Genomic DNA, 27203 nt, shown 5'->3' with positions numbered 1-27203 from the left:
TATCTTAAGTAGCTTTAAGCTAACTCTAATTTTAATGTAATTTGATAACTAACTTAAAATATGTATCATAGCTTTGACAAATTTCAACTGCTAATAAAAATTTAAATCCTACATAACTATTCATAACAGGAGAAAAAAATATAGAGTAGGTTCTATATCTTGAGTCAATCTCTCTTTAGAGAACAATGATTAAACCTTTTAAAAAACCCAAAAATTTATTTACTAAAATGTTTTAAAATTGAGCTTTTTAGTAGCTAATACATGCAGTAATACCTTCTGTCTAGTACAAGGATATTATGACTTTGTATATAGGAAAAGTACAAGAGACTGACCTGCATCTTGTTCTTTTCTGTTCGTTGACTGGCACCCACTGTGAACAGATTTTATACTAGCCCAGTTCTGAAATAAAGTGTCCAACTCATTCATTGAAGTGTGTTGCGCATAGACATTTTGAGTCAATTCATCCACCTCCTTTCAGTGTTTCTTATCGGTCACTGAAACCAGTCGTCAACCACTGTAAATTCATCCTCAATAATCGCTTTACAGACTTCTGGCACATAAAATTTTTTTGCCTATCTCCTCACAATACTTTGATCAGCAGTTTCATCACTATAAATGGCTTTTAGACAATGATGAATGTCATTAGCATTCACTTTTTCTGCTGTTAAAAATTCAGTCACTGCACTTGTTTTAGACATATTGGAAGTAGCAGCTGTAACTCAAATCCATAACAATAGTGACTAGGGCATGGGTTAATGAATTTTGGAATGTTAGTTGTAGAGCATTAATGTAATTACATGGCAGCACCTGTCACTTTTTGTGACATTTTGTTCTCTCATTATGTTCTGAGTGCCTTACAACATTTCAGTCGCCCCTTACATTTTATCTAGACTACAAAAGTTCATGACAAAAGAAAATCTTAAACCATTTATTTCAGAATTACCTCATTTAAAATAATATTAAACAATGAGATTTTTTGAAAAAATTATTTTAATGCCTATAAATATTTAAAAAACTGCGATTGAATACTCATTTACAAAAAAATTTATGAAACATACCTGATGTTAAATTATAGAAATTAGTTTCATTTAGAAAATATGAAACAATCGTTCTACCATCAACTTTAATTATTAATTCAAGATGTATGTCTTCGCTTCTTCGAATAGGTACAGTCATTTTTTGCAACGTATCAAAAACTTTGGTAATACTATATTCAGTTTTGTTATGAAATAAATGCCTGATTGCTTCACCGAGTCCTTCAACTTTTAAATATGCCTAAATAAAAATCAAAGCAAAAACAAGATAAATTAAATTTTTTATATAAAAATTAAAGAAATTGTCTGTCCTAAATGAAGAAGTGTCCTTTTAAAACATATAGTCTACGTTTTAAAACATAAACATCTCAAAACACACTGAAATTAAATAAACAGCTTCAGTTTATTTAACTAGATATAAGTACATAATAAACTTAGATTCCCTTAAGAGAGATTAATAGCATGGAGCTACCTCTTTAGAGAAGTAACTGCATGCTAATAATGTATAATGGCTGTTGAGAGCAGAAAAATATATAAAGGTATAATACACTAAATAGCTCAGATATCATGAGACTGTACAGTTTTCAATTGAATTTTATTATGAGGTACCTTGGAGAATATGCTGTAATACATCATCAGCAATAATATTACCCGTTAATGTTTATCGATCCACTATGAACCTCATCCAGGATCAGTAGGTCACATTGTCAGAAGCTTAGGTGAAGTAGATTCTTTTATCAATCTGTTGAGTTATCCAGGTGAAATCAAGGGAATATTATATTGTTCGATGGTTTTGTGACAACAAAAGTTGAAAATAATCCTATAAGCTTTTAGCAGGGGTTTAAAGAGTTGAGTTTATACAGCACATTAAATATAATCATCTGCATCCCCCCCTTCACCGGGTACTTCAGTAGTCAACAGATTGGAAACGTGCTTAATTTAAGATACTTAAAGGCCAAAACATCTGAAGCTGTGTTGTACTGTGTGTGAGTAGTTAAAAAAATACAACTTGTCATATTTGACCAATGGAATCTCAAAAATGAGACCAAATCACTAAATATTTTATTTTAGTGATGAACTTTTCTTTTATTTTACGGATATTTATTTATCCGTAAAATAATTGATAATTTATCTTTTTATTATTTTTTTTACAGATATGATAGCCAGAAAACATTCATTTAGACTACTCTTAATCTTCATTAATGAATAAGATATCTTTTCTTCTGGTGAAAGTTGTAAATGTATGGTCCATATTTAGACAGCAGATTAAATCAATATTTTTCAATACAACTGTTAGGCTTCAGTTGTGTAGTCTTACTTGCTACTGTGAATGTGATGTCTTTGACATGTCTTGAAAAGATTGGAAAAATGAATAGAGAAAGATACAGAAATTCTAGGATTAATTGAAACAAAGTGGAAAGGTTCAGGAAAGAAAGAATTTAAGAAATGTTTTGTGCTATTTTGGAACAGTAAAAGAATGGCTAGAAATTGGGTAGGTTTTATTATAAGGAAAGATGTAGAAAAATGCATGGAAACGTGGGAAGCATGTGGGGATCAAATTTTACAGATAAGGGTAAAATGAAAGAGTGGAGATATTGTCCTAGTCCTTAATAGAGAAATATTCTAGGAGTTAATGAATGTCAAAGTTGTAGCAAAAGAAACAGTTTTATGAGGAGATCACCAGGTTGTGATTGGTGAATTAAGAATTGGTAAAGTTTCTGTATGAATGGAAGTAAAGAATTATTTAAAAGTTAGGAAATATGAAAAGGAGAAGGAGAAGAAATTAAGAAACTAATACCAAAGGGTGAAATAAGTGAAGCAGAATAGGAATAAATACAATTTAAAAAAGCTATGGCTAGAAGAGTGGAAAGAGTATAAGGTAGGAGTAAAGGGTTTGTGAAAGAGAAGGAAACAAAATGGTGAACGAAACAGTTAGGGATGTAATAAAAAAGAAAAGAATGCATAGAGGAAATGGAGGGAAAGCAGAAAGGTAAGGAATAAGGAAGTGTATAAAAGAGAGAAATAATGTAAGAGAATAGTGAGTGAAGAAAAGAAAAGATCCTGGGAAGATTTTAGAAGGGAATTGGAAAGGGATGTTCAGAGAAGTAAGAAACTGCTGCTATATGGTTCGGTGAGAAAAAGGAGAGGAAGAAGAAAATTAACAAGGGGCGTCAAAGATGATTTATGGGTTAGAAACAAGGACATGGGGGGATAAGTTAAAAAACAGAGTGCAGGTTGCTGAAATGAAATTAAGAGAAGTATAGTGAGGAAAACTAGGTTGGATAGAGTATGTAGTGGTATGATAAGAAGAGAAGTTAGATCGGAAGCTTAGCAGAGATCTTTCAATATAGTGAATATGGTAAGAGATGGATAGGGTGACCAAGGGAAAGGTAGGTTAAGAATGTGATGACCGAGTTTGAAAGATATGATGCAGGGAGAGCCGTAAGAGAAGGATGGTGTATGAACAACAAGAGTTGGAAATGGAAGGTACCGCAATTAACTTGGATAATGGCGAACGGACAATGATGATGAATTAATATAGTAGTAACATTTATTTTGTAGACTATATATCAGATTTTGATCATAATTAAGTGAGAATAAATATTATTTTCTGTAAATAATTGGAGTTATTTTCATAAATAACACAATATAGAACAGAATTACTTTATACATTTTATTTTAGACTGCATACATTTTATTTTTCATTGAAATAAAATATTTTTAAAGTGAAGAAAGTAAAAAAATTTGTTACACTGCAAAAATTATCCATGTGTATGCATTTAAAAAAATATTTCCTAAAAATATAAAAACAGAAACTAGTCTAATTTATTTGTCTACAATCTGACATTTTATTTTCTTGACTTATAACAAAGAACCTCATGCAAAAAAGAGGTACCATTTAGGAAGTTTGGCTCATTCAATTGACCAATTTTTACGGAAGTGGGGACCAAATTAAACTTAACTTCAATAAACTATCAACGTTAAAATAGCATGCTTTATTATTATTATGCTTTATCTAAAAATGGATCACGTTATGTTATTATTAATTTATATGCCAACAGGCTAATAGCCAATAATAGTTACTGACAGATGTTAATGAATTTTTGAAGTTTATAAAAAAAGTTCTTAGCCAAACTGGGACTTAAACTGAGAACTTTGGAATGAAAGGTAGAGTTACTTCTACTCTGCCATGGAGAGTAACATAAATTATGTTTTTTTATATTTTATTGATTCCTCTAAGAAATGTTCACACAGGAGCTGCTGTTTCTGAGCAAAATGAAGGAATTCTTTTTCCCAAAAAGAAATGAGGTTCTTTCAAAGAAGTAAAAAAATGGTATTTCAAAATCTATCTGTCAGTTAATCTTGTATAACTACCACATTATAGAAAATTTAAAAAGCTATTATATTTTAACTTTAAAGAACTAGTGTTGCATTTTTTATTGAACCTTTTCTTTGGAAATATTTGAAGAAAATAGAATTTTCTCCCTTTCCCATTAAAATATGAGGGTAAATGAAATATAAGTGGGATTATTGTTCCTGAGTGTCTACGGTTGGTAGGACTGGGCTCGCACTTCTAGTATGATTGGGTGGGGTCATTAGGAGTGGGGAGAGCCAGCCATTCCACACTTCCAACCAATTCATCAGTAACTCTCATACAGTTGCACCCCTCCACTGCACGATGCATAATTATAAAAATTCTTGTTCATGAAGGAGTTCAAGTGATGGAAATTTTTTAACTGCTCAGTTCGGGGATCAAACATTGTCAAGGACTCAAGTGTTTGCCTGACATAAAGAGTTCAAGAATGAGTGGAAAATCAAGAACATGATCACCATCCTTAGACCAGCATTACAGATGAAAACACTTGTGCAGTTTGAGACATTTTTGTAGACGATTGATGGGTGAGAGTATCTGAAATTGCAGAACAGATCAGAATAAGTTATGGGAGCTGTCAAGTGATCATCACAAACGACCTACAGTTCCGTAATTCCGTAATGTGTGCCAGAGGGTCCCTTGCCTTTTGTCCGCAGATCAGAAGTTGAGATGTTTGGAGGTCTGTCAGAGGGTTACAGCAAGGTTTGCAATCGGATTGTCACCTGCGACAAAACATTAGTCCACCACTACACTCCCCAGTTTAAACAAGCCAGTATGGAGTGGTGGGGAAGGGGAGGCAGCCCCAATGAAAGCTAAGACTTGACTGTCAGCTGGCAAGGTTCTTTCAACCGGTGAGACATTTTGCTCATTGACTTTTTGAATGAGCTATCCACAATCAATGCTGCTTACTACTGCAAGCTGTTGAACGAGGTGAGGCCGCATATAGCCGCAAAAGACGAGACCAACTGATTCGAGAGGCCATCCTTCTCTACGAGAATGTCAGGCCCCATACTGCAGCTCTAAGTCTCAAAACTAGAAGAAATACACTGGATACAACTTGATCATCCTCCCTACAGCCTGGACCTACCACCCTGCGATTTTAATTTGTTTGGGCCGCTTAAAGAAGCTCTAGGAGGGCAACAATCTAAAGATGACGAGAGAGTGGAAGGATTTGTGTGCAATTGACTCCTGATATAACCAGCTTCATTCTGCAATGCTGCAATAAAAAACCTTCCTTCTTGGTGAAAAATATGTATTTCTAAAGCAGGAAACTATGTAGAAAACTAAATTATATTTTCTTTTTTCCTTTTTTTTTTTAATAATTAAATCCTTTTTTAAAACTAAAATCTCTTTTATGTTTGATTTACACCAATCATACACCAATCCATCAATCACCACCAATCCACCAATCATGCTGTGGACTCAATGATTCCTGAAAGAACAAGTAAAAATGAATATCTATGCCATTTTCATTGCTTCACTACTTTTTACTTTTTATTCTCTACTTTTACTGGACTAAATAAAAAAAAACCTTACAGTATATTCGGTGGCAACACCTAGTGCGTGTTGTTCGGCAACCGCAATCACCACATTCGGTAAACCTGTTCGTTCGCTTCCGACCATTAGCATTTGTATTAAACCACCATATCCTCTGTCAGGTTCCTCATAATCAAGAATATAATTCCCTGTTGCCCAATTATTTGAACGAAGATGAACAAATCTTGATAAGTGTGATGCTACAACACGGCTGCAATAAGATAAAAAAGGTTTAATACACACACAAGGGCTTTCATTAAATGTTAATAGCAGTAACGGTAAATAAAAATACTAGAAAGGATACAATGCTTTTGAAGTGTGTTAAATTTTCAAAATTAATTAGGTAGATAATATTTCAAATCAACATTTTTTAAATTGATTATTAGATAAGGGAGTTGTTTATCATAGAATGTACAAAGAACAAAGTCGGTGAATCAAGAATACATCAAACATAAGAACCAGTTGGATATTAAAATATATACAAAAAGAAAAATATATTTATGATTCAATATATATTCCATGACTACTTAATTTTTCTATATAGTCACCATTATTTTTTAAACACTTTCATATCAAGGATGAACCGTTACAACCTGCACAAAAAAAAGTTCCTTAGATTTCTATCTATCTGTCAGTGCTGACATTTTTGAACTCCAACTCTCCTGAAATCATTGAGAAGCCACTTCTTGAAGTGAAAACAGAAAGTCAAAGATATCAAAAAGTACCAGATCTGAGCTATAACAGGAAGAGAGATGATAAAAGTATTCATCTTGAAATTACTTAATCTTTTGAACAATGCAACTATATAATGCATGTGAACAAGCATTATTGCAAACCTTTTTACCAATACTAAATGGTACAAACTAACATAGGGGAAGACACCTGCGCCTTGTGACAATCCCAGTGCCACACCTCCTCCATTCCTAGCCCAGATGGGCTTTATCAGAGGTCATCTTCTAGCCCCTCAATACCTGATTACATAATTCAGTCATCAGTATGTCACCGATGCAAATGCCTTGAAAGACATTTTTATCAGTATTAAAACTCATCAACTAAGAAAAGATATTTATTAATCCCGCCTAAACCCAATCAAAAAACTAAAACAATCAATAAAAATGTACAAATTGAGTTATAACAAAACATTAATCTCATACCCTCAAAAATTGTTCACATCACAATTTTGACCTTCCATACTAAATCAACCAAAATTACCAATCAACCCACAAACATATCAAACAACTGGGCACATTTGCCAAATGCGCCTACTCTGGCGGAAAAGCACCCAAATAGGTTTCTAGCCACTCAAGCTACTATTCTACACTAAACACCCTCCATGGCCTTTTGAATGCCAAAAACCTTAAATCTTTCAACAATGAGCCACTCACCTCTCCAATTAACCTGGAAATCCAAACTCGAACTGAGTAACTCAGTTTTGAAAGTGCATTGATTTTGTTCATGACTAATAAAATCAACTGAAATGCACCTTTTTAATTTAAAAAAAAACATCAGCTGTGATCTACGAAGTCTGTAAATATGTTTACAGAGAAATTCTTGAAAGAGTTGCTCGTGTGAGATAAGCCATCAAAAACAACTGGATGCCGCATCATGACAATGCACCTTGTCACATTGCACTCTCAATTAATGAGTTTTTGGCAAAGAAAAGCATTCCTGTAGTTCCTCAACCACCTTATTCACCTGACTTGCGTCCCTGTGACTTTTTCCTGTTCCAGTCACCATTTTGGAGCGGTAGAAAACTTTTTTAAAAAATGTAACTGACCATCTGAAGGATATTCCGGTTTCTGAGTTCCAACACTGCTATGAAGGGTGGGAAATCCATTTGAAGTGTTGCGTGGCTTACCAAGGGAACTATTTTGAAGGTGATAGAGTCCATGTATAATTGGATTATAAATAAAAAGTTTTTCTGAACTAGTCTCATTACTTTATTTACACACCTTGTATAATGACAGGCTTTGATTGAAGGTTTTGCATACAGTGAACTCAACTGACCACTACAGGGATAGTTTTTTCTCAAAACTTATAATAAATTCACATTTCATCATAGTTGCAGCAAGGAAAAAATTTGTTATCTTCTTTTTCATAGCAGACCAAACATCATTGTGTAAATACTATTTTTTTATTTTTTCTGTTCGAGTCATCATTTCAGAATCATCTTGCATACAATTTGCTAAAACATAGTTTTTCAGTAAAGTTTTTGTAAACTACTTTGTGAACTAACTTATATTTCATTGTAAGAACAGTAATTTGAGAAAATCAAAGCATCATTTTCTCAAATTTTTGCACTCAATTGTTCAACATTATTTATAAGAACAATCTCATCAGGGCAATCCGTAAGCCTTCATTAAACAAATGGCACAATTACCTATACTTTTCTTTTATTTGCTCTTGTAGGTCCATATTGCACATAATTCATGGTGAAATTTGGCAGTATTATCTACTACTGCAATGAGAAATCAAATCACAATTAAATTTCACAACTATCATATTTAATGTCATAATCAGTATTACTTACTCTCACAACAAAACCAACAAGACTTAAAAGAAAAAGTCAAAAAGCTACTTAATAACCCAACTGAAGCTAATGTACAAGTCTAATGTTACTGTTGCAAATCAATTTTTTCTTAGCAAATAGACCTAACTCTTGATATACACATATATATGTTCATGATAATAAAAATTATTTTACAATATAAATTTTTTAAGCAACATAACAAACCAAATTTAAAAATAAAATATTTTCAAAAATTTACTTTAAAACATTTGCAACTTTTCTAAAGTGACTGTTACTGTTGTTTTCATCCTGTGTCACCAGATTTTGTTGACAATTTTTTATTTTTATTTTAGGTAGACAATTATTTGTCTGCTAGTATGGTTGAAAAATGTGTTGGATCTGAGTCGTATCTATTTATAAGAATAGTTGTTTTTCTTTTTTTTGTGTTTATAAGTTACATAATGATTAAACATGTTATGATCTTTTTTTGTATGTATGTAGAGTATCAAGCTTGTTCTCAATGTTGGTAATTGTGTCTATGAGATCATTGCCAGAATCAAGAGAAAATAGCTTATATTAAAAAGACATCATTTTTTTATAGGATAATATCCATAGTGTTTCCCAGAAATTCATGGTGTTGAGTCATCAATCTAGTCTTCAAATGACATGGGTGTATAGAATAATATGTGGTATACTTCTAAAACCAGACAGTTTGTGTAAGGAACTATGCTTTAAGGTGTTGAATGAGACAATGTCAATGCTAGTTTTCTATATATTTTGAAAGCATCTGATTGCTTTTGTGATGGTGAGGTTAAAAAAATTTAATCATTTATTTTGTTCATATTCATCCATGCGGTTAATTTATACAGTTGCTTACATTGTCTAATGTCATTAATAAATCTGTGCCAACATATTATATTGAGAGGATATTTGTTATTGATGAACGTGTGTGTGCACATGTGTACTGCACAAAGATTTCAACTAGAATGTTGAAATCCATAAGATCATCAGATTCTTATAACACTTGTTTTAGAACATAGGATAATGTTTAGTACATTTATTATTACTGAAATGTGTTCCTATAGTACTTTATTGTTTTGAGTTCTAAGCATGCAACCCAAATATTTAAATCTTAATACATATTCAATTATTAAAAAAAAATCATAAAATAAAACAAATAATTTTTATTTAAAAAAGACATATACTTACAGATGAGCATAACATGGGAATGTAGTTTGTGTTAATGACTGAATTGTAGTATAATAAAACTGATACAATTGTTGACTGGGTTCAGTTTGCATAAACCAAAATAAGCTAATTAAACCAGCTGAAGTCGGTTTAGCAAGGATTAATATTGTTAATGATGCTACTCTAACTTCAAGTGATTCAGAGCGATTTGTTAAAATAGGCCAAAATATTTCATAAACCTAAAACCAAAATTAAATATTCACTACAATGCATTATTAACAGAAATATCTTCAGCAAGGATTAACCCTTCGCGAGCGGAAACCCATATATGGGCTACCTGTACTTACACTGGCGGGCAGAAACCCATATATGTCTCTGAATGTGACTGGCTATTTGTCTTCACGTAGTTACATGTAAATTCAAAGAGAAAGCCAAAAGAAGGAAGTATTCCATTTCAATTCAAAAATTTTATTTCATCACTATTTTTGATTTTCATATTTGGTATACGATAACTACCAACCTTGTAGTGACCAAAAAATATTTTTTTATATTTTTAAAAAAAATTTTTCTTGAGTAATAGACTATTTTCCAACTCGCCAACAGGTAAAAACAGCCATTTCTGTCACTTTTTCCATGGGCTGTAGCATTCTTATTTTACATCATACAGAGGTCAAAAAGGGCTTTTTGGAAAGAGAAAAGATGGAATTTCATCTTAGTGTACTCAAAACTCATTTTGTCACATAACTAAATCTTGTAATGTTTACTGAAGTTACGTTTACAAATTACTGTTTTTTAAAAAATAATTTGTAAACGTAACTTTACAAGGGTAACAGGCCTGTTCTTTACCTTTTAACTCTTAGGTAGTAGTAGTACTTGGTAGTATTAATATTTGGACTGTGCTGAGTGTCCATTAAAAAAAATGACTGCCAAATCATAAAATTTTGAAAATGTCTGTCTCATTTTTGGGGCCCAAAAACCACATGTGGGACAGGTGGTAAAATCTGAAATTTTTACAGCAGTAAGTACTTTTTATGTACTTCAAAGCCATATAAAATTTATTTTGTTACTCAAAGGTGTTGACAATTAATGAAGCCATCAAAACCGCTAAAAACACTGTTCCTTCTAAACCATGAACAATATATCCAAAAATTCACATGTATTTTTTGGATAATAATGTAAGTCTACTATACAAAATATTTTGATATGTCTATAATGAGATAGCTTATATTCTAGATAGTTTGTTACTTAAAGTATGACTCTTATACATGTTTAATCACAGAATAGACATGCATGGATATGAATGTTTGTGTAATCCTGAATATAAACATTGTAGAAGGCTCAGTTGCCGTTTTGATTTCAATGTGATATCTAGTATTGTTGTTAGCGTTAATACTGTGGTTAGGTAACGTGCATTTGTTTATAAAGTAATTTTATTAGCGGTAAACTTCTCTTTTATGCGATATCTTTTATTTTTAATTTTATTAATTAGAGAAATTTTTGTTTTAGCTGTAGAAAAACAGGTATAAGACAAAGTGAGGTGCAATTGGTAGTTTTATAATTTATACTAACTATATTGTTATTGTAAAAACCCTTGCAATCTATAAAAATGGATTATGGAGTGTTCAATTGGTATTCACACTAAAACAGTATGTCACAAATTGACTTACAATAGATCTTCAGTATTGCACAACAATTAGACTTTACTGAACAGCAAATAACATTGATATCTTTAAGAAGTGGATGTACTGAAACAAAAAATATCTGTACTTTTCATAAAACCAAATATTTAGATAAATATTTTCATATTAATAGGAAAAGTTGCTCTGACCCATTTAGCTATCACACTAAACCGGTTAAGAAATCTGTTTGAGAAATATCTTTGACACTTTCAACAAGCAATCCAAATTTAAAATTAATTCCCAAACAGAGCATTATGTACGAAAAGCTTAAACAAAATACAAAACCACAAGATGATACTGAAATTGAACCTTAATGTCAAGATATATTTCAGATTCAATGTGTTATAGTCAAGTCAATGAATAAAGCTTGTTCAGCTTGTTCAGCACTTGGCATTTCTCTCGTTAAGTTTCAAAAATTATCGAGCATTGCAAAAAAACCAATTTAAAAAAATAAAGTTTCAAAAATAGCAGAGTCAGTTACCAGTAAATTAAATGATTCCTTTGATTCTTCTGTATTTCTACAGAAGAAACCAGTTTAGAACTACAAATTTATGTTGATTTAGGTAGGGAATATGAAGAATTAATCATTAAAATAAAGGATAAAATGAAAACAGTTACATCAAACCCAAGAAAAAATTAATATTTTAAGTTTATTACCAAGTAGCTGGAGCATTCAAAAAATTCAAAATGAGTTTAGTGTTAGTCAGTACTTAGCCTGTCAATCCAAACAATTAGTTAAAAAAAGTGGAATTTTGCCATAAATTGGCAAAACGAAACCCAGTCACGTAATTGATGAAAATTTTATTAAATGTATCCACGATTTTTACCAAAATGATGATCAGTGCCAAATGATGCCAGGCAAGAAGGATTGTGTCTCTGTAAGACAAGCTGATGGGAAGAAAATTAATATTCACAAAAGCTTATCTTATGTAACTTAAAAGAATTGTACACAGCCTTGAAAGAAAAACATAATTTAAAAATTGGTTTTTCAAAATTTGCTGATTTAAGACCTAAATTCTGTGTACTGGCTGGTGGGTCAGGTACTCACTCTGTTTGTGTGTATGTCAGCCATCATAATGTAAAACTCATGTTATCTACTCTAAAAATGAAATTTTATTATAAAATTCGCCTTTCAACCATGGTATGTGATAAAGAAAAGGAAACATGCATGCTATCATAGTGTGAAAAATGTCCAGGCAGTAATGAAGTGCTCAGATTACTGCCAGAGAGCTGGGATGATTTTGATTCTGAAATTATCTTTAAAGAGTGGGTTTCTGTTGACCATTGTGAACTACTCAAATTCTTCCATTTCAAGAGTACTAAGTTAAACTTACCAAAAATTTAAATTATCTAAAAAGGCATCATTTTGTTGCAAAGAAACAAGCTAATTTCCTCAACATTAAAAAGGAAAATTTGTTGGACAGTGAATATATTGTAATGGGAGACTTCTCTCAAAATTTTCCTTTACAGGATGAAGTGCAGTCATATCACTGTTCAAAAACATATACATCCATTTCTCATATATTTTAAAAAAGGAAAATTACAATGCCAAAATTACTGTGTGATTAGCGAGTACTTGAAGCACAATACTACATCGTCCTTCTGCTTCCAAAAGCAAGTTATAAATAAAGTAAAAACACTGTTACCAAAAGTTAAAGAATTTTATTTTTTTGATGGCTCCTCTGATGGTTTTTAGTGATTTTGAAGGCTTCATAGCTCGTCAACATCTCTGAGTAAAAAAATAAATTTTATATGGTTTTAAAGTACATAAAAAGTACTTACCGCTATAAACATTTTATATTTTTACCACCTGTCCCACATGTGGTTTTTAGGCCCCAAAAATGAGACATTTTCAAAATCTTACAATTTGACAATCATTTATTTTAATGAAGGACACTCAGTACAGTCCAAATTTTTTTTATAGTACTACTAGTACCTAAGAGTTAAAAGGTACAAAACAGGCCTGTTACCTTAAGCCCTTCATTATTTATTTTGGGCCCAAAATTAAAAAAAAACGACAATTTGTAAATGTAATTTCAGTAATCATTACAAGATGGCTATGTAACAAAATGAATTTTGAGTACACTAAGATGAAGTCACATCTTTTCTCTTTCCAAAAAGCCCTTTTTGACCTATGTATGATGTACAATAAGAATGCTACAGCTCATGGAAAAAGTGACAAAAATGGCTGTTTTTACCTGTTGGCGAGTTAGAAAATATTATTAAAAAAAAAAATTGTTTTAATATAAAAAAATATTTTTTGGACATTTCAAGGTGGGTAGTTATCATATACCAAATATCATCAAAATCAATAATAGCGATGCACTGATCATTTGTTGAATTAAAATGGAATACCTCAGCAGAAGATGTTCTTTCAATCATTTTGAAGTAAGAATTCCTGACACGTGTTTGGGAACCATTTTACTTCAGTTATCAGATGAATTCAATGATCATGCATATGTAACAAGACGCGTGCATTTTTTTTAATGTTTTTCACTCATTTTTAAGTAATTTGTTTATAAACTGTTCCTTCCAAAACTTCAATTTCGGCTTGCTTCATTTGAATTCAAACAAAATTTTCAAGACAAAAATTCTAAAGGAAATGAATAAAAATATTTATATTATTATAATAAAACCATATTATACTATTCACTGCCTAGATTCACTACTTCTTCAAAATTGCTATTGTTATTATATTACAATCAATGTTACTACTGTTACTATTATTCAGTATCTTTTAAATGAAAAGAACTCAATGTAAAATCATCATAACCAAAATCATCACCTATAGTTTGCAAATTCTAGTGTGCTCAGTGAGACTTGTGCTGTTTTCACATAAGCTTTTTCTTGCGAGATAATTAAACAGTGTTCCTTAACCAGATTAGTGGCAGAATTCAACAAAAACACAAGGAATATGTTGTTTTTATGCATGAATGCATGTTTTAAGTTACTTTAAATAGTTTTTGCATGAACATTTTTTTTGAAAATGTCTTCCACTCAGCCATAAAACATCGCCGCCCGCGAAGGGTTAATCAATGTTATCATGGCTACAAAAAAAAAAACACAAAAAACAATGGTAACAGTGAAGAGATCTACTAAGCTAATAACAGCGGAATAAGATCAGTCATTTTAATCCCAAAAACCATAAATTAACTACATATTAATTTATAACAATGACTGAGAAACTTGTTTCAGAACATATACATAGTTAGATTACAATTTAAATAGCACTTATTAATTTTGATTAAACACAAATTCACTTAATGAATACATGAAATTTAGTTCCAGAAGATTTTTTCAGTTATTAGAGAAGTTAGTACACAAAGGAGGTTCATAACTGTTTCAATAAGATCTAAAAATAGAAATGTATTTGTACACTTTTAATTTTTTTTTTCAAAGTAAGGTCCTCATACAAATCTTAACTCTCTTACATATTTGACCTCAGAAGTACATGATCAATTTAAAAAGTAACTGAATTTGCTATATAAAGGAGTTAATCAGAAGCCAGTCTTTAATACCTTCAAAGTAGCGCTCCCTCTATTGATACACTTATCACAATACACTTTGAGAAACAATCTTAAAAAGCTTCACTATCACAAAAAAAAATACTGAAAGCATGGACACATTGTCGTGAAGGAAGAACCAAAACTTATCTTGATGAATTTTACATGTTTTCCTCCAACATTTTCTCTTAGCCTTTTAAAACTTTTGAGATAATAACATCATTTTGTAGTTTGTCCTTCGGAAAACAATTGTATTAAATGACTTTTTAATGTAACGAAAAATTTTTTAAAAGAATTTTTATATTTGATTGAACTCAATACACTTTTATCATCTCAGGGAACTTTTCTTGACCCATTCCTCCCTGGTGTGCAATTCAGAAACTTTGGATACTTTTTGAAAAACCATTTATATATATATATATATATATATATATAATTTTCTCTATATATTGTGTTATTTCCACCCACATTTATTTCCATATATTGCCATTTAATTACTTTAAAAGATTGCTTAACAAAAGTTAACATATATCAAATATATTCACAAAACTTCAGAATAATATTCAAGAAGTTTTCCTTGGCAGATTATATTTAATATAAATTAGTAATAAAATCTCTGTATGAAAGATGATATTACCTACTTGAAAATAGTTTTGGAAAAGATACTGAACTGCATTCTTAACTAGCTAATTTGACAAATCTCAAATATGAGAAACTGAAAGATTTAAGGTAAGGATAAAATGCTAACAGTCAGAGGCAACTGTTCCCATTGATCATTAAGAGTTAAACAATTTTGAGTTCAGTGATCAGATAATTTATCAGCTAACTGTATATAGTTAGTGTGACAGAAAAGGATTTGCTAACAAGAGAAAAGAAAAAAATGTTCAAAGCCTACAAATATCTAAACTCTTTCTTTAAAAAATAGGTCACAAACAATAGGTATAACAGATAAACCTTTGAAAAGCAATAAAATTAAGTATAATAATTATTATTTGTTTAAAAAAATTTAATATCCTCATGAAGCGATTTTCATGGAGACAGAAGTGGTCAATACTTTGTAAAATCCGTCTGTTAACCATTTTGAAATAATATCATCCATGGAATCAATTACTAAACACATTTTTCCAATATAAATTTTACCCCAATATACATATATTTTTCCAACATACATTTTTTGTGGATATAAACATCACTTTACAACAGAAAGGAGTTCATTAAGAGTTGAGGCAACATATTATCAGTTACTGAAATATAGTACCATTATGCTTGCTCTTGTATTAACGTCAGTAAAAATAGATTACGGAATTTGTTTTCTTTAAAGCTATGTAGTGGTGTAACCATGAGTAATATTTTCTTATTTTGACCAAAATTTTAAATATTTTTATGAATTATTATTAATTATTTATTGTTTAGCTTTGTAAAAACAAATATTACTTGACAAGTAGTTGTTTAGAAAGCTCAATCATGTGCAGGGTGGGGATGGACTGCTGGAGCAGCGACTGGCTTATTACTACTTATGTTATCTGTCATGGTACACAATAACCTCCAGTGTACACTAGTACTAGGTAGTAGTATTGAACCAGTGTCAATACTACTACCCACATAAAATTACTACACACCTACGTATTTATGCTAAACTTTATAAAAAGTATTAAGTATTAAAATTTTTATTTTATTCTTCAATTGATTTGCATTTAATTTGTTTTTGAGTGATCAACGAGTTGTATTCAACATTAGTGAATGAAGTAAAAGGAGTTTATAAAGGACCTTTTATAAAAATCAATAAAAAATGATTATACCACTCATTGTACAATTATCTAAGTTTTGACTTACACCTGGTCTTCCTAATTTGTTGATTTAAACTAACTATTCTGTTCTTAGCTTGGGCTGCGATATGTATAAAGCACCTGTGGTTAAAGAGGGACTAATCAAATTTACTTTCTTTGAAAATGGTGTCCATTGCACTACCAATCCCCAACAATGAAGTTGTCTTTTGTAGGACTAAATATTGCATGAATTTCAGTAGGCTCTACATGCAAAAGTATATTAAGCTCAGTGAAGAAGAAAATCAGGGAAACCAATTTATTTCACACTCTTCTTGCCGGTCTGATGGAATTATGGCATGAGGTGTTTGCAATCCTTAAGAATAGTTGTGACATTTTCAGATACAGTTTCCAATTCATATCGGGTCATCTATAACTGTTATGATTATAGCAGCTAATAAACAATGGTAATAGAAGTTTAGAATATCCCAACTTGAATCCATCTTTCAACTCAGTTTGACTTCTTTATGTCTAATATGTTTTGGTAACACATTCCAATTATTAGATGTAAATATGTCAGTTTATTATGTTAGAATACAATGATGAACATTAAACATTGATAAATAAAAATAAATGATACCAAACTAACTATATTTCTTTATTTATATAATTTCTTTATCCATATTTCTTTATTTTGGCAACTGTATGCTGATACCTGGTTTGCACTGCAAATCCCTCTTTGTGTACAAGTTGGTGGAACAGAGTTAAAACAATGTACATTATTTGGTACTTGCGGTCAACCAAACATCAACTGTTAATATCAATATTTTAATTCTGTCCATACTTCAATTGTATCTGTTTTTAAATAGCTTCTTTTTCAGCTTTGAAAGCTTTTGATATTTCAAATTTATCAATCGTATTTACATTGCACGAGTGCAAAGTATCAACTTCTCATAAAAAACAGTAAAATTATGATTATTAATTGTAAATGCAGCATATAATTTGATTTTGTTGCTATTATTCTACTTTTAGGCATAAAAATCTATCAATATCAATTTTCTTTCAGTTTGAATGATACAGAATTTGTTGCACTATTTGCATTTAATTGTATAAGTTCTCAAACATTTCCAGTAAGTTTTTTTCTCTTTTAAATATATTATATATTTTTTCAATTGAATTACACAATCACATTGAATTTCTGAATTAATCTTTAATAATATTAGAAAGCAAGTTGGTTTATTTAGCCAAGATTAAAATACTATTACTACTTTTAATTATGTTGTATACAGTCCATTTTAACAAAAGAGAGATTAGAATAAATAAATAAATTATTTATCAAGCAACATGCAACTACTAAACATTGCATTCCATAATAATTGCTGTTAACAACATACATTTTTTTTCAGTTATTATTTTCATACATTAATGGTTTATCTTCAGCTTACAATATTATAATATATTGGATTAGACAAATAGATATACATAACACCAAATGATGTACAAAGTGTGACAAAAAAAAAATTAAGGATTTTAGTTTTTATTAAAAAAAAATTATTTACTTCTATACTAATACTGTCCCCATCAAAGTAATCTCCCAGACATACAAAACACTTATGCAGTCTTTCTTCTGAGCATCAAAACAATTTTGAAAAGCAGCTTTTTTATATAGCCTTAAGTTCAATTAATTTTTTTTATTTCATCTGTTGTGACAAATTGTTGTCCTTTTAATGCTCAGGATGCTCTCAGGATGCCATGTCTGGGGAATACAGAGGCTGCAACATCAGCATAGTGTTATTTTTAGCTAAATAATCATGAATTAACAGTGAAATGAGAGCTGAGGTGTTATCATAATCTAAAATCCAAGAATTGTCCAGATTTGTGATTGTTTTCTTTGGACAGCCCACATAAACAGTGTAAACTATTAAATATGTCCTTGTGATAAGAATTCCTAATGGACAAAGTAATTGTAATCTAAAAAAGCAGTAACGATAAACTTAACATTTTATCTAATTTAACATGCTTTTTTCAGTCTTGGTTCTTCAGGAATCTATCATCAACATAACTGGATCTTTGTTTAAAAATCATAACAATACACCTGTGTTTTTGTTATAGCATGACCTATTATAACACATTTGAGTATTTTTCAGTCATCAGCTAACAATTGCACTGCAGTGTTTTTTTTTTACAATGTTGCTTTTGTTGAAAATTAAACAGTTTGAACAAATTTTGCTGCTCCTCATCTTGTGCCAAAAATTGTTTTACTTGAACCATAAGAGTTTCCACTTCTTTAACAACTTCTCTGCTAGTGATTTGACAATTATTGATCTCAATGTCCTTTTTTCACTGATATTTTCATCAGCTGTAAATGTGTTACCAATCAATTTCTTTTGTCATCTTCGACATATTCACAGCCTTCTTGAAACTGTTTGTATAACATAAAACCTTTAGTGTTGATATAACATCACCACCAAAAGCCATTTAACATCTTCATCATTTCACTGCATTTCATTCCATTTTTAAAGCAAAATTTTGTTGCAAATTCTATGTGCATCACTTTCGAACAAAATAAATTACTTGTAATAAAATACATCCTCCTTACTCGGCTGCAAAATTTGAACTACAATTCTAATATAGCTGAAAATAAGACATACATTATAGACAGTACCCCAGTAGGCTGGTCTAGTGGTTAACTCATTGTCGCAAATCTGTATTTAACAGCTGATGTTTGAAGTCGAAGGTTCTGATTTCAAATCTTAGTAAAGGTTAGTTTGCTTTTATACAGATTTGAATACTAGACAGTGGATATCGGTGTACTCTGGAGCTTGGGGTTCAATTTACCATAGGTCTTAGGAATGGTCGGTCTCAGTCTACAAGGACAACACCTCATTTATATGTCATACATATCATCCTCATCTCATTGGACTGTGGAGAGTTGCTTATTGTTCACTAGTTAAACAGATTGCAATGTATACAATAGGAATAATAATAATAAATCAACATAAACATTATAACAGTGCTGCCATCGCTTGGGAAAAAGAAGAACTCAGTTAAAGAGAATTAAAAAATTCTCATTTTTCTATCACACCTCATACATTTTATTTTAAATTTATATATATATAAATTTTATAATATATTTAAAGAACCTGGATAGCATTACAAGCAAGATTAGCATTCAACCCCACTGTCTCTTTTGAAATATATAATAAGAACTAAAAGGAATACGCACTAAATTAATGAATTAAAACTGAAACACATGACTTAAAAACAATAGTTTTAAAAAACTGGAGAAAACTCAATCTTATGAACAAAAACATAATCATCAACAAGTGAGGTTAACCAAGTTATAAAACTGAATACATGTAGTACAGAATTACTTCAGTGGTATCTGTAAAAAAAGAATTGTTCATTATCAATACTTTAATAACAATACTAGTACAGATGAAATTTGATCGTACCTTACTAGGATTAGTATATGCTGAATTAAGGACAGCCCAAACAGCGAGGAATCTCAAATGTCTGTCTTGAGATGCTTGTCCTGTTATAATCGGTGTAAGATATTCCAAAATTTGAGGTAACTCAATATTGCAAAGTCCTTGTAAATACAACATCCGATCGCCATGAAGCGTACTTTCTGGACGAAATCAGGATTTATTAATAATGGAAAAAATTTAACATAAAACAATGAAAATAATAATAATAAAAGATCTATAAACTTTATCTAAATGGAAAGAGGAGCATTCTCCAGAAACTCAAAAAAGTTCAACATATTCCGTACCATAATTACAAGAAACTCCTGGTGATAATTGGCATAAACTTTACTTATTCATAGATACAATCAAAACCTTTGTAAAATCAGTCTCTACAGGCTGTCAAACCTCTGCTTCTTTAATTTTGTTAGTAGGTATACCAATTTAGTAACAAATGGATTAATATGCTGGGTTTTTTTATTATTTATTCCTTGTTTAAATTAAAAATTACTGTAAATTTTTTATGATTATTACAATAGTTTAACAATAAAACAATGTACAAAATAAAACTGTATATTGTAAGAATAAAACAAAGCCAGATACGAAATATTGTAATCATAACAAATGATGACCATACTAATAGTTATAATAAACACAGTGTCCCTAAGTTTTCATACATAGGAAAAATAAACAAGATACAAAACACAAATTATCTCAAGGAAAATAACATCAATGCCATTACAAGTATAACTCCAGTTACGCTTCAGCAGTGGAGTACACATCAAAACATATTTTCAAAACAATGGTAGTTATGTAGAGCATATTATATAAGTAAAAATGTTTTTTATAAAAACTGTTTATTTTTCTAAGCATATTATATAAGTAAAAATGGTTTTTATAAAAACTGTTTATTTTTCTATGTATAAAAACGTATAGGACACCCTACAGAGTTAAAGGAAATGCTTTGTTAAGTTATATACCAACTGTTAGTTTTTTTTATGATAAACCAAACCAAATTCAATGTAACGTAAGTGACCGGAGAGTAAAATTAATTAAATTTAAAAAATATAATATAAAAATACATTTGATTTAGTTTGTCACCAAAACTATCAATTCTTCAATGTAACAAGGTCTCTGTTATTTGTTATCACTGATTGTAACTGAAAAAACAAAAATTAAAATATTTATAACTTTCATGAAAGGTTGTTTAATAATTTTAAAAAAAATATCTCAAGACAAATAAATAAAGAAGCAAATATAAAAATCTGGCACTGATGTTGCAACTTTTGAGTATTGTGAGACAACATGTGAAATCAGCAGAAAAAACACATCTCACCTGGAAAAACTTCAGTGATAATGGTAAAGTGACAGAAGAGGACTGACACAATTCAAAGACTTCTAGAACTTGTGGATACAAAACTGATTCAAAATAACAACATTTTGAATCATTCAGACTTAATAAACCATCTCTGATTATAATGAAAAATGAAGATATATGTATATAAGTGTTAGTTAAAAATTTATAAAAAAATTATTTATATAAAATTTAAATCCTTTGTTTCTGAAAATTCAGAACAATGAACACAGTTTTTATATCAGGACCATACATTGACTAAAAATATGTCAGTTTTTGCCAAAAATAACAATTTAATATTATATAAATAATGGCAAAAGTAAATTCCTATCAAAATCCTTCATCAAGAATTTAAATCCACTGTAAAACAACCTGTTTAATTTTTTAAACACAGTGATGAACGTCCCTTGAAAGATTTAGTAGATCAATTGCTTTAAGTACATTAAAAAAAAAAAAATTAAGGGATCTGTAATCCTAACATTTAAATTAGTATGTTTTAAAAGGATTTATCTCTACAGAAATAAATTACATCAAAATATTGAGCATAATATAATAGCCGAACAACTATATTGTTATTTTTTATCTATATTTATGTCCAAGCAAATAAAATTTTTATATCTACAAGGTCTGTAAATAAAGTAATGAGACTAGTTTTTTTTGGCAGCCAAAGTGGCAACACTGTAAAGTTACTAGTAAACATGGTTGTATGAACAGCTGATTTATAGTAGGTATTAATATTTTTAGTCTATTGTTACCACATGAGATGTAAACAAACATTTTGTGAAACAAGCTTTTGTTGTGCGTTACAAAAATGAATGTTAATAACTTTATGAGCAACATTGTGCAATCAAGTTTTGTGTTAAACTCTGTGAGAATGCCACTGAAACTTTTTCAAAATTGAAAAGGGCATACGGAGATGATGCTCCATCACGAGCCCAAGTTTTTAGGTGATTTAAAGCATTTTCAGGTAGCTGGGAATCAGTTGCAGATGATCCATGCACTGGAAGACCATTAATGTCAAAAAGTGATGACAATGTTGAGCGAATCAGAGACTTGATACAGTACGACCAGCAATTAACTGTCAGAATGATTGCAGAACAACTGAATTTGAACCATACCACAGTCCATGAAATTTTGACAAATGAATTGGACATGAAAAAGGTTTGTGCAAAATTGGTCTCAAAAAACTTCACTGTTGAACAGAAAAACAGCAGGGTGGAAGTATGCCGCAATCTTCTAGGGCGAATTAAAACTGATCCTGATTTTCTAAAATATGTTATTACTGGTTAATCTTGGATATTTGATTAATCAGGAAAAAAACGCCAGAGCAAGGCGTGGCACACTTCAAACTCACGATGTCCCAAAAAAGCAAAAATGAGCAAATCAAAACCATCCTAATTTGTTTCTTCAATAGAAATGTCATTGTCTGTAAGGAAATATCTCCATTGGCGCATAATTAAAAAAGTTTGGTCTTTTTTTGAACAAACATTGTATAAATTAAAAAAATTTTGCTTTAAATGGTCTTCCTGTGAGGACTGCATGTGAGGTTAGAATGGTGACGTATGTAAGCATCTCATGGGAGTTAGACCAATCGTCACCATCAGCAGGTAACAAACGAGGTTATTTATATAATGATGCAGTTGAATACTGCAAGAGTTACTACTATAATATAAGTGATTTGACATACCCTTCCAAATTCTGTTCTGGGTGTTAAAATATATATATATATATATATATATAATTATTCTAAACAGATTACAACATTTAATTTATTTAATACTATTACATTTTAATTATTTAATACTATTTACATAATAAAATAAAATGTTTAAACAAACCTTTAAATCTGTCAAGGTATATTTTAGTATATCTATCTAATGTATCAGCTTTACAATGAACAGAACAAGTTTTGTGTATCATTGTTGCAAAACTTAAAACAGCTGAACTCTTTACTTCTTCTCCAACATCACCTAACCTCAAAAATTCCTACAAAAAACAAATAAAAAGTTTAAGAGAAAATGAATAACTCTTGCTATAGAAAGATATAAAGCTAAAGATATAAAGTAAGATATTTGTCCATTACGATGCTAACAGATGGATCTCATGAATTATTTTTTAAATAACTCTGATTTTTAATCTAAATCAACTTTATAAATCTACAAAAGAAAAATTCTATTTATTTTATTTGTGAGCTTTAAACAAGTACTGTAGCTATCTCCTCTATAAAATTATTGACAGCATCCATTGAACTGCACTGACCATTATGTTGGTGATCTTTGAAATCCAGTTCACTGAACATGGTTTTGGCCACCAACATATTAACTTACCTCATAACACATCCATTTTCAGGAGACATGTACATATAGGTGGCAGGTGTACGACAGACTTAAGGGATTTATTCAGGATATCAAAATAAATAAAAAACTTCATGTGGACAAATGTCCTACCTCATTTTATATTTTTTCACTAAAACTGTATACCTAATAAATGGAGTAAGATATTTTTATGAAATTTTATGTACATGTACTCTACAACATTTTCTACAAAATAAATTCCTTATAATAAAAATAAATTAATATATTAAAAATTCCAAAATGGCAGCCAATAAAATTTTTTTGTCATTAATATCTCTCTAAATAATACTTTATCCGTGTATGTTTTATTAGACAAAATATTAAGTCTTTTATTGTGAACAAAATGACACCTTATTTGTTCAAATCGGTTGATAAATAGCTGAGATGTGGTTAAAATTGTTAAAGTGGATTACAAAAATTATGTAGTCTGACAAATTTGTGCCTGTTTTCATTTATTAATAATAGAAATTGTTATTTATTATTTTTAATTCAATTAGAATGAATTTAATTTAAATTAAACTCTAATAAAATATCTATATTTCTGTAATAATAAACTGAAAGCTTCTGCAAACAGTCTTATAATAATACTTCTAAAACCTTCAGCTATTTACATCCCAAACTAATCATTAAAAAATAATAATAGACGAATAGAAAGGAATGAAGTCTTAAAAATTTTTCAACTGTTTATTTATTTTTCAACTGATGTTCCTTCCTAAAAAAAAAACATGTTTTAAACTAGTAATGCATATTTTATATCACAAACAATAAATATTAAAAAGCAAACATGGTTTTTAGTTCCAGAAATAGTATAGTACGCATACCTTCTCAATTTATTGAACGTTCTACATACATACATATACTAAAGGAATTGTAGAATGACATTAAGCTCAATGAAAATAAATAGTAAAACCTCTCTAATTCATCACCCATCTAAAAAATATATTTGCACATAAAACCAAAAAGGGAATAAATACTATTTCATAAATCTTTATTTATAATACATAATTTGTTAAGACTCATATCTTGTAATCTTTTGCCGATAACAGAGTTATGCTGGCTAATAGAGTTTACATATTTATAATTGCATTGTTAATAAAATTATATCATTCAGGTTAGTTTAGACTAAAACAGAATTCGGTAAAATGATTCAAATGTTTTTTTTTTTTTAAGTTATACAATTCCACAAAAAACAAATACTTCATGTCACTAATAAAAGAAAATGTCAGAATGCCTACAAATAGAAACCTAGTAGCCCAATGCCTGGATCTAAATATTTACATGAATCAAATTTATAGGTTGTTTATTTCAACTTTAATATGAATGTAAAGGGAGTCTTCATGTATACCAAAAGTCATAAAGGCTGTTTTCTATGTTCAGAGGCAAGATATTCACAGCCAAACATTCTCCAACACTTGAACCACTGAAGCATTTTATGACTACTTCCTGAAGTGAAAACACAACGGGGATATGTATGAATGGAAGAATCTTGAATACTTCAAGAATGACAAGAGCCAATACCTAAACAGTTTTATAACAAAGTTTGATTATTTTTTGACCAGAATTCATAGATTAATATTCAAAAATATGAAATTGTGAATTACAGAACACTACATTTAACTCACCTCACACTGTGTAAGTAAATCTTCAGTAGGTTGACGTAATCTAAAAGGAAAGTTTATAAGAAGTCTAGTCGCATGAAAACCTTTAACTTTATTATTTCTAACAAGATCTTTAATGAATAGTACAGAAGCTGATGAACCAACTTCCGGTACTAATTCCCAGAATATTTGCCTGAAAGGTAAAAAAAGAAATTATAATCACATATAACATTAAAAAAGGATATCTATACAATTTATAAATGCAGTGTAATAAAATTAATTAATAAATCTGTAAGTAAAAATATTTAAAAATACAATTGACTCATGTAACATAAACATAAGAACAGATAAATTAGCTAGAATAGCTATATTAAAGGGGAAAGTATGGTGATCATGTCCATAAAGTTACAATTTTTTTGCAAATCTATTCGTTTAAAGTAACAAATGAAGAGGTATTGCGGCAAATAGATGAAGAAAGAAGCATTTGGAAAAATATAGTTAAAAGAAGAGACAGACTTATAGGCCACATACTAAGGCATCCTGGAATAGTCGCTTTAATACTGGAAGGACAGGTAGAAGGAAAAAATTGTGTAGGCAGGTCACGTTTGGAATATGTAAAACAAATTGTTAGGGATGTAGGATGTAGGGGGTATACTGAAATGAAACGACTAGCACTAGATAGGGAATCTTGGAGAGCTGCATCAAACCAGTCAAATGACTGATATCAAAAAAAAAAAAATTCTTTTAGGTTCCAGCTAGTTCATCAAGAAAAAAAATGTGCATATGTACGTGTGTCACTCTGTATTTTGCAATATATCTAAGGACTAACCAAACTATTTTTTTTCAAATTTGGCTCAAATATTTCTATATAAGGGGCACTGTTCATATTAATTTTTTCCAAAACTCATTCAGGGAGTGGGGGAATATCATGAAAAATCTACTTCAATTTTCTTCAGAGGCATTTTAGAAAAAACTTTACTTTGGCAAATTTGTTACCTACGTTGCATATGTAAATTATCAAAAATTTTTTTTTCAAAACATCAACCCCCATATCTTATAAATGTATGTTTTTTTTTCTACTGTCTATCTCCTTTAGTTTCAATATTTTTTAAAAGACTTTCTGGTATTTTATAACCATGTATAGGGCTTTTACATCATTATAACCCCAGACCTTAAACACAAAAATGTTTATGTTCTTGTTTTAGACTTTATTGGAGGGGGTGTTAGATTTAGAGAAAACTTCACTCAAGGAAATCTGTGAAGCTTAAACTATATAAGAATATTTTTAGGAAATTAAAAAAAAAATGTTTTCCTGGCTCTAAAAATGTAATATTTTTTTTGCTCTCTCTTTAAAATTTTACTATTCAAAAAAATTATTTTTATATTTCTGTTACTTTAAGGGCAATTAAAATTCAAGTAGTTCTGGCCCTATAATACACCCTTGATCTAGAATATATTTCATTACTATCATAGAAATTATACTTTATTTGTTCATTAGCAATTCTTTTTTTTAGATTTTTTTAAGGATCATTTGTTTATAAAAAAAATTTACCCCATAGAGTAAGGGAGTCCTGACAATTAAAACATTTGATTTGAAATTTAGAAATTTTGTTACTTAAACCTTATTTTGGTTATTATAATCAATAACAAAGCCCCATTGACACACGGGCCCCAAAATTAAAAAAAAATTAAACAAAATTAAAAACTGGACGTATGGTGGGTTTTCAAGAGATGTTCAATGAACGTTAGCAAGTTTATCATGAGTTTGAGCTGCTGTATACGTCCATGAGTTACTGTGAAGAAGGAAGACGTTGCAAATGGGTTGCTGACGTCATCTGTTGCAAA

General features: G+C 30.0%; 1 protein-coding gene across 1 annotated transcript in view; it reads right to left on the bottom strand.

The window, feature by feature from the left end:
* Window positions 1-27203, bottom strand: part of LOC142328230 (uncharacterized) — a 107128-nt gene that overhangs the window by 36543 nt on the left and 43382 nt on the right. Inside the window, exons 8-13 of the mRNA XM_075371838.1 lie at window positions 25383-25551; window positions 23245-23392; window positions 20041-20216; window positions 9662-9879; window positions 5944-6154; window positions 1059-1275 (exon numbers count right to left, since the gene is read on the bottom strand). Of these exons, the coding sequence (XP_075227953.1) occupies window positions 1059-1275; window positions 5944-6154; window positions 9662-9879; window positions 20041-20216; window positions 23245-23392; window positions 25383-25551 (1139 nt within the window). The remainder of the gene's footprint in view (window positions 1-1058; window positions 1276-5943; window positions 6155-9661; window positions 9880-20040; window positions 20217-23244; window positions 23393-25382; window positions 25552-27203) is intronic.

This window comes from Lycorma delicatula, chromosome 7, assembly GCF_047948215.1.
Source record: "Lycorma delicatula isolate Av1 chromosome 7, ASM4794821v1, whole genome shotgun sequence".
NCBI classification, from domain to species: domain Eukaryota; kingdom Metazoa; phylum Arthropoda; class Insecta; order Hemiptera; family Fulgoridae; genus Lycorma; species Lycorma delicatula.
The sequence above is the reverse complement of the archived record's forward strand: the minus strand, read 5'-3'. Positions and strand labels throughout refer to the sequence as shown.